The sequence below is a fragment of the Anomaloglossus baeobatrachus genome, chromosome 1, assembly GCF_048569485.1.
Source record: "Anomaloglossus baeobatrachus isolate aAnoBae1 chromosome 1, aAnoBae1.hap1, whole genome shotgun sequence".
NCBI lineage: Eukaryota > Metazoa > Chordata > Amphibia > Anura > Aromobatidae > Anomaloglossus > Anomaloglossus baeobatrachus.
Window position 1 is genome coordinate 491,635,496 of NC_134353.1, and position 9,028 is coordinate 491,644,523.

At 54.5% G+C, this 9,028-nt stretch overlaps 1 protein-coding gene across 1 annotated transcript in view; it reads right to left on the reverse strand.

The window, feature by feature from the left end:
• The window catches only part of SRP72 (signal recognition particle 72), a 77,567-nt gene that overhangs the window by 17,022 nt on the left and 51,517 nt on the right, over positions 1 to 9,028 (reverse strand). The window contains exons 14-17 of the mRNA XM_075338546.1: positions 1,007 to 1,110; positions 832 to 909; positions 567 to 701; positions 6 to 43 (exon numbers count right to left, since the gene is read on the reverse strand). Coding sequence (XP_075194661.1) covers positions 6 to 43; positions 567 to 701; positions 832 to 909; positions 1,007 to 1,110 — 355 coding nt within the window. The remainder of the gene's footprint in view (positions 1 to 5; positions 44 to 566; positions 702 to 831; positions 910 to 1,006; positions 1,111 to 9,028) is intronic.

The window sequence follows — 9,028 nt, forward strand, 5'->3', positions numbered from 1 at the left end:
TTTACCCTTCTTTTTCTTCCTCTTTTTCTTAATCTCCACTTGTCTGTTTTTCATAGAGAAGAGAAAAAAAAGATAATAAATGTATTATATTTCAGTTGCACATTTAATCTTGCGATTTATTTTTAAAATCTTTTTTTATTTCTGTAGTACTAACAGAAAAAAAAAGAAAAACAACAAAAAACATGCCAAGTTCATTCAGATGTGCAAAACTTTTTCCACCCCAAAACATAGTATCCAAAAGTAGAACATCATTGCATAAGCCCCAGCGCATTAAGTGCTAATGTCTGATTTCTTAGGGGCCGCACTGTTGGATCCCCCCATGGTCACAAAAATAGGTATCGCAAGATCCCTAAATGGAGCAGCTTGATCCAACCATGTCACTCCAATCAACTGAGAACTCAGCTAGGAAGAACATGGGCTCAGATTGCCTATTCTAATGATTGGTGGGGACCAAGGGCAAGATCTTTATCAACTATCCTGTAGATAGAAAATGTAATTAATGGGAAAAGCCCTTTATCAGTAAAAATGTTGTTAATAATGCAATTGTAAACTAAATAAGAACATACCCTTGTACTTTGGCCTGCTCAGCAGCCACCTTAGCAGCTTTTTTCCGGATAAATGTAGCTCCAGTGGAATTTTCTAAGGCATCAACATCTACTTTCAAGTGCATAGTGTCAGATGAAGGCAAGTGTTCACTAAGACTGAATTTTTGATGTAAGGAAAACATACATAGTTGCACATACATAAACTGATCACGATGCTTAGAATTATTAACGCATTATGCAGATTGAAAACCAATAAATACAAAAAATAAAAAGAAGAAAAGGATACACTTTTGCCTTGTTAGCATCCACAAGGGAGTATGCAGATATTAACTGTGCCAGAGTATGAATGTCTTTGGGGTTTTGTCTGTAATGATAGAATATATTAATGTAACGTACTGCTCATTCAACTGATAACAGTTTAGAAAGTGGACCATGGTGGTGGGGATGGGGGGACGACTCACTTCCATAGTTGTTCCAGGTCATTGATAGCCTCTTTCTTTCGGCCATGTTTTAACTTGAAGTTTGAAGCTTCTCTTATTAGGGCTAAGTGTGATGGAGAGTTTGGCTAGCAGAAAATAAAAAAGAAAGAAAAAAAAAAAAAGTATAAAACAGAGAAATATATCAATATTAAAAATACACATATGTGTGTGTAATATATATATATATATATATATATATATATATATATATATATATATAGTATATATATATATATATATATATATATATATATATATATATATATATATATATAACATATACACACACACACATACATGTGTATGTATGTGCATATCTATATATATAATTGCCTTATTGTCTGTCTGTCATGCTCCAAAATTGTGTCCTTACGGTGACACAAAGCTGATTGGCCGCTGGGCTCGCCATGGCCCCGCCCCCCCACACGGATTGGCCTCTCGCCCCGGCTCTCTGCAGGCCCCACCCCCCTCACGCAATGCACGCTCGCTCTGGCCCAACTGACACGGAGCTCCGACTCCCAGGTGAGTACACACACACACACACACACATCAGATCACACTCACTCTCACACACACCTCACACATCACATCCACACACTCAACATCCTGGGATATCGCAGACATAACCTTGCGATGCTGGGATCTTGACGGAGCCCGTGAACGCTGGTAACCATTATACACATCGGGTAACCTAAGGTCCCTTGGTTACCCGATGTGTATCATAGTTACCAGTGTACACCGGCTCCGTCACGATCCCAGCAGCGCCAGACATAACCTTGCGATGCTGGGATCTTGACGGAGGCCGTGAACGCTGGTAACCATTATACACATCGGGTAACTAAGGTCCCTTGGTTACCCGATGTGTATCATAGTTACCAGTGTACACCGGCTCACACTCACTCTCACACACACCTCACACACACATCACATCGCATCCACATACTCACAGCATTCGGAGATATCGCTTGCTTCTCGGCCTCGATACTGTGCTGTTGTGACCTTCCAGGACCTGCCGGAGGATCACATGGCCAGAAGCATGTGGTATCTCCGGATGTTGTGAGTGTGAGCGTGGATGTGCGATATCGTCAGTGTGTGTGTGTGTGTGTGAGTGTATGCGATTGGGTGTGTGTGAGTGTATGCGATCGGGTGTGTGTGAGTGTATGCGATCGGATCTGTGAGTGTCGGCAGAGGAGCACGGCGTGCTGGAGGAGGCTGGGAGGAGAGAGGCTGGGAGGAGAGAGGCTGGGAGGAGAGAGGCTGGGAGGAGAGAGGCTGGGAGGAGAGAGGCTGGGAGGAGAGAGGCTGGGAGGAGAGAGGCTGGGAGGAGAGAGGCTGGGAGGAGAGAGGCTGGGAGGAGAGAGGCTGATCCTGGGGAAGGCTGGGAGGGGGAGGCTGATGCTGGGGGAGGCTGGAAGGGGGAGGCTGATGCTGGGGGAGGCTGGGAGGAGAGAGGCTGGGAGGAGAGAGGCTGGGAGAAGAGAGGCTGGGAGGAGAGAGGCTGGGAGGAGAGAGGCTGATCCTGGGGAAGGCTGGGAGGGGGAGGCTGATGCTGGGGGAGGCTGGAAGGGGGAGGCTGATGCTGGGGGAGGCTGGGAGGAGAGAGGCTGGGAGGAGAGAGGCTGGGAGGAGAGAGGCTGATCCTGGGGAAGGCTGGGAGGGGGAGGCTGATGCTGGGGGAGGCTGGGAGGAGAGAGGCTGGGAGGAGAGAGGCTGGGAGAAGAGAGGCTGGGAGGAGAGAGGCTGGGAGGAGAGAGGCTGATCCTGGGGAAGGCTGGGAGGGGGAGGCTGATGCTGGGGGAGGCTGGAAGGGGGAGGCTGATGCTGGGGGAGGCTGGAAGGAGAGAGGCTGATAATGGGGGAGGCTGGAAGGAGAGAGGCTGGGAGGAGAGAGGCTGGGAGAAGAGAGGCTGGGAGGAGAGAGGCTGGGAGGAGAGAGGCTGATCCTGGGGAAGGCTGGGAGGGGGAGGCTGATGCTGGGGGAGGCTGGAAGGGGGAGGCTGATGCTGGGGGAGGCTGGAAGGAGAGAGGCTGATAATGGGGGAGGCTGGAAGGAGAGAGGCTGATGCTGGGGGAGGCTGGGAGGAGAGAGGCTGATGCTGGGGGAGGCTGGGAGGAGAGAGGCTGATGCTGGGGGAGGCTGGGAGGAGAGAGGCTGATGCTGGGGGAGGCTGGGAGGAGAGAGGCTGATGCTGGGGAAGGCTGATGCTGAGGGAGGCTGGGAGGGGAAGGCTGATGCTGAGGGAGGCTGGGAGGGGAAGGCTGATGCTGAGGGAGGCTGGGAGGAGGGAGGCTGGAAGGAGAGGCTGGGAGGAGAGAGGCTGGGAGGAGAGAGGCTGGGAGGAGAGAGGCTGGGAGAGAGGCTGGGAGGAGAGAGGCTGATCCTGGGGAAGGCTGGGAGGGGGAGGCTGATGCTGGGGGAGGCTGGGAGGAGAGAGGCTGATGCTGGGGGAGGCTGATGCTGGGGGAGGCTGGAAGGAGAGAGGCTGATGCTGGGGGAGGCTGATGCTGGGGGAGGCTGGGAGGAGGGAGGCTGATGCTGGGGGAGACTGGGAGGGGAAGGCTGATGCTGAGGGAGGCTGGGAGGGGGAGGCTGGGAGGAGAGAGGCTGATGCTGGGGAAGGCTGGGAGGGGGAGGCTGAGGCTGGGGGAGGCTGGAAGGAGAGAGGCTGATGCTGTGGGAGGCTGGGAGGAGAGAGGCTGATGCTGGGGGAGGCTGATGCTGGGGGAGGCTGGGAGGGGGAGGCTGATGCTGGGGGAGGCTGGAAGGAGAGAGGCTGATGCTGGGGGAGGCTGGAAGGAGAGAGGCTGATGCTGGGGGAGGCTGGAAGGAGAGAGGCTGATGCTGGGGGAGGCAGGGAGGAGAGAGGCTGATGCTGGGGGAGGCTGGGAGGAGAGAGGCTGATGCTGGGGGAGGCTGGGAGGAGAGAGGCTGATGCTGGGGGAGGCTGGGAGGAGAGAGGCTGATGCTGGGGGAGGCTGGGAGGAGAGAGGCTGATGCTGGGGAAGGCTGATGCTGAGGGAGGCTGGGAGGGGAAGGCTGATGCTGAGGGAGGCTGGGAGGAGGGAGGCTGGGAGGAGAGAGGCTGGGAGGAGAGAGGCTGGGAGGAGAGAGGCTGGGAGGAGAGAGGCTGGGAGGAGAGAGGCTGGGAGGAGAGAGGCTGGGAGGAGAGAGGCTGGGAGGAGAGAGGCTGGGAGGAGAGAGGCTGGGAGAGAGGCTGGGAGGAGAGAGGCTGATCCTGGGGAAGGCTGGGAGGGGGAGGCTGATGCTGGGGGAGGCTGGAAGGAGAGAGGCTGATGCTGGGGGAGGCTGGGAGGAGAGAGGCTGATGCTGGGGGAGGCTGATGCTGGGGGAGGCTGGGAGGGGGAGGCTGATGCTGGGGGAGGCTGGGAGGAGAGAGGCTGATGCTGGGGGAGGCTGATGCTGGGGGAGGCTGGAAGGAGAGAGACTGATGCTGGGGGAGGCTGATGCTGGGGGAGGCTGGGAGGAGGGAGGCTGATGCTGGGGGAGACTGGGAGGGGAAGGCTGATGCTGAGGGAGGCTGGGAGGGGGAGGCTGGGAGGAGAGAGGCTGATGCTGGGGAAGGCTGGGAGGGGGAGGCTGATGCTGGGGGAGGCTGGAAGGAGAGAGGCTGATCCTGGGGGAGGCTGGAAGGAGAGAGGCTGATGCTGAGGGAGGCTGGGAGGGGAAGGCTGATGCTGAGGGAGGCTGGGAGGAGGGAGGCTGGGAGGAGAGAGGCTGGGAGGAGAGAGGCTGGGAGGAGAGAGGCTGGGAGGAGAGAGGCTGGGAGGAGAGAGGCTGGGAGGAGAGAGGCTGGGAGGAGAGAGGCTGGGAGGAGAGAGGCTGGGAGGAGAGAGGCTGATCCTGGGGAAGGCTGGGAGGGGGAGGCTGATGCTGGGGGAGGCTGGAAGGAGAGAGGCTGATGCTGGGGCAGGCTGGGAGGAGAGAGGCTGATGCTGGGGGAGGCTGATGCTGGGGGAGGCTGGGAGGGGGAGGCTGGAAGGAGAGAGGCTGATGCTGGGGGAGGCTGATGCTGGGGGAGGCTGGAAGGAGAGAGGCTGATGCTGGGGGAGGCTGATGCTGGGGGAGGCTGGGAGGAGGGAGGCTGGGAGGAGAGAGGCTGATGCTGGGGGAGGCTGATGCTGGGGGAGGCTGGGAGGAGGGAGGCTGGGAGGAGAGAGGCTGATGCTGGGGGAGGCTGGGAGGAGAGAGGCTGATGCTGGGGGAGGTTGATGCTGGGGGAGGCTGGGAGGGGGAGGCTGATGCTGGGGGAGGCTGGGAGCACGATGGGGGGTGCGCAGCATGGGGGATGGAGCACGTTTGGGAGTGCGCAGCGTGGGGGATGGAGAACGTTTGGGAGTGCGCAGCATGGCGGATGGAGCACGTTTGGGAGTGCGCAGCATGGCGGATGGAGCACGTTTGGGAGTGCGCAGCATGGCGGATGGAGCACGTTTGGGAGTGCGCAGCATGGCGGATGGAGCACGTTTGGGAGTGCGCAGCATGGCGGATGGAGCACGTTTGGGAGTGCGCAGCATGGCGGATGGAGCACGTTTGGGAGTGCGCAGCATGGCGGATGGAGCACGTTTGGGAGTGCGCAGCATGGCGGATGGAGCACGTTTGGGAGTGCACAGCATGGCGGATGGAGCACGATTGGGAGTGCGCAGCATGACGGATGGAGCACATTTGGGAGTGCGCAGCATGGCGGATGGAGCACGTTTGGGAGTGCGCAGCATGGCGGATGGAGTACGTTTGGGAGTGCGCAGCATGGCGGATGGAGCACGTTTGGGAGTGCGCAGCATGGCGGATGGAGCACGTTTGGGAGTGCGCAGCATGGGGGATGGAGCACATTTGGGAGTGCGCAGCATGGCGGATGGAGCACGTTTGGGAGTGCGCAGCATGGCGGATGGAGCACGTTTGGGAGTGCGCAGCATGGCGGATGGAGCACGTTTGGGAGTGCGCAGCATGGGGGGTGGAGCACAATGGGAGGTGCACACCTCCCCCCAACACACACACACACACACACACAACACACCACACACACACACACACTGGGAACCACAAACACCGCCGTACACAGACACCCACACACACAGACAACGCTGCACACACACACACAACACCCAACACACAAACACCGCGGCATACATAAATATACGCACATACCACGCAACACACACACACATTGCACAAAACATACCTCCCCCCAAAACACACCACACCCACACAAACCGCGCAACACACACACACACACACACACACACAACGCTACAGACACACAGCGCTCCACAAACAACGCAACACACACACAACACACATACAACACCGCTCTCACCCCCGTCACACCCAGAACATGTACAGCGCCCTACACAAACACTTGGTAACTACACACAACAACATTATATATATATATATATATATATATATATATATATATATATATATATATATATATATATATATATATATATATATATATAAACAAAAATCATACATTAACTACACAATACGTAAATTCTAGAATACCCGATGCGTAGAATCGGGCCACCTTCTAGTATTATATAATATTATATAATATTTCATTAAAATACTAAGCGGTGCATGTGTATGAATGCATGTGTGTATGTATATTTGTGTGTGTGTGTGTGTGTGTGTGTGTAATATATATATATATATATAGTGTGTAATATATAATATTAGTGTGTGTGTGTGTATGTGTATATATAATGAAGGGAATTTTGTTTACTTACCGTAAATTCCTTTTCTTCTAGCTCCAATTGGGAGACCCAGACAATTGGGTGTATAGCTTCTGCCTCCGGAGGCCACACAAAGTATTACACTTAAAAGTGTAAAGCCCCTCCCCTTCTGCCTATACACCCCCCCGTGCATCACGGGCTCCTCAGTTTTGGTGCAAAAGCAGGAAGGAGGAAACTTAAAAATTGGTCTAAAGTAAATTCAATCCGAAGGAAGTTCGGAGAACTGAAAACCATTCAACATGAACAACATGTGTACACAAAGAACAACAGCCCGAAGGGAACAGGGGCGGGTGCTGGGTCTCCCAATTGGAGCTAGAAGAAAAGGAATTTACGGTAAGTAAACAAAATTCCCTTCTTCTTTGTCGCTCCATTGGGAGACCCAGACAATTGGGACGTCCAAAAGCAGTCCCTGGGTGGGTAAAATAATACCTCGTAATAGAGCCGTAAAACAGCCCCTTCCTACAGGTGGGCAACCGCCGCCTGAAGGACTCGCCTACCTAGGCTGGCATCTGCCGAAGCATAGGTATGCACCTGATAGTGTTTCGTGAAAGTGTGCAGGCTCGACCAGGTAGCCGCCTGACACACCTGCTGAGCCGTAGCCTGGTGCCGCAAAGCCCAGGACGCACCCACGGCTCTGGTAGAATGGGTCTTCAGCCCTGAGGGAACCGGAAGCCCAGAAGAACGGTAGGCTTCGAGAATTGGTTCCTTGATCCACCGAGCCAGGGTTGATTTGGAAGCCTGTGACCCTTTACGCTGGCCAGCGTCAAGGACAAAGAGTGCATCCGAGTGGCGCAGGGGCGCCGTACGAGAAATGTAGAGTCTGAGTGCTCTCACCAGATCTAACAAGTGCAAATCCTTTTCACATTGGTGAACTGGATGAGGACAAAAAGAAGGTAAGGAGATATCCTGATTGAGATGAAAGGGGGATACCACCTTAGGGAGAAATTCCGGAACCGGACGCAGAACCACCTTGTCCTGGTGAAACACCAGGAAAGGGGCTTTGCATGACAGCGCTGCTAGCTCAGACACTCTCCGAAGTGATGTGACTGCTACTAGGAAGACCACTTTCTGCGAAAGGCGTGAAAGAGAAATATCCTTCATTGTCTCGAACGGTGGTTTCTGAAGAGCCATCAGCACCCTGTTCAGATCCCAGGGTTCTAACGGACGCTTGTAAGGAGGGACTATGTGACAAACCCCCTGCAGGAACGTGCGTACCTGTGGAAGTCTGGCTAGGCGCTTCTGAAAAAACACAGAGAGCGCTGAGACTTGTCCCTTAAGGGAGCCGAGCGACAAACCCTTTTCCAATCCGGATTGAAGGAAGGAAAGAAAAGTGGGCAAGGCAAATGGCCAGGGAGTAAAACCCTGATCAGAGCACCAGGATAAGAATATCCTCCACGTCCTGTGGTAGATCTTGGCGGACGTTGGTTTCCTGGCCTGTCTCATAGTGGCAATGACCTCTTGAGATAACCCTGAAGACGCTAGGATCCAGGACTCAATGGCCACACAGTCAGGTTGAGGGCCGCAGAATTCAGATGGAAAAACGGCCCTTGAGACAGCAAGTCTGGTCGGTCTGGTAGTGCCCACGGTTGGCCCACCGTGAGATGCCACAGATCCGGGTACCACGACCTCCTCGGCCAGTCTGGAGCGACGAGGATGGCGCGGCGGCAGTCGGACCTGATCTTGCGTAACACTCTGGGCAGCAGTGCCAGAGGAGGAAACACATAAGGCAGTTGAAACTGCGACCAATCCTGAACTAATGCGTCTGCCGCCAGAGCTCTGTGATCTTGAGACCGTGCCATGAATGCCGGGACCTTGTTGTTGTGCCGGGACGCCATTAGGTTGACGTCCGGCATCCCCCAGCGGCAACAGATCTCTTGAAACACGTCCGGGTGAAGGGACCATTCCCCTGCGTCCATGCCCTGGCGACTGAGAAAGTCTGCTTCCCAGTTTTCTACGCCCGGGATGTGAACTGCGGATATGGTGGAGGCTGTGCCACCATCTTCCCTAGGAAGTGCATGAGGCGCCTCAAGGGGTGTGACTGGCCTTGCAGGAGAGATTGCTCCCCTGTCTGTAGTGAACGCTGTTTGTCCAACGGAAGCTTCACTATCGCTGAGAGAGTATGAAACTCCATGCCGAGATATGTCAGTGATTGGGCCGGTGTCAGATTTGACTTTGGGAAATTAATGATCCACCCGAATCTCTGGAGAGTCTCCAGAGCAATGTTCAGGCTGTGTTGGCATGCCACTCAAGAGG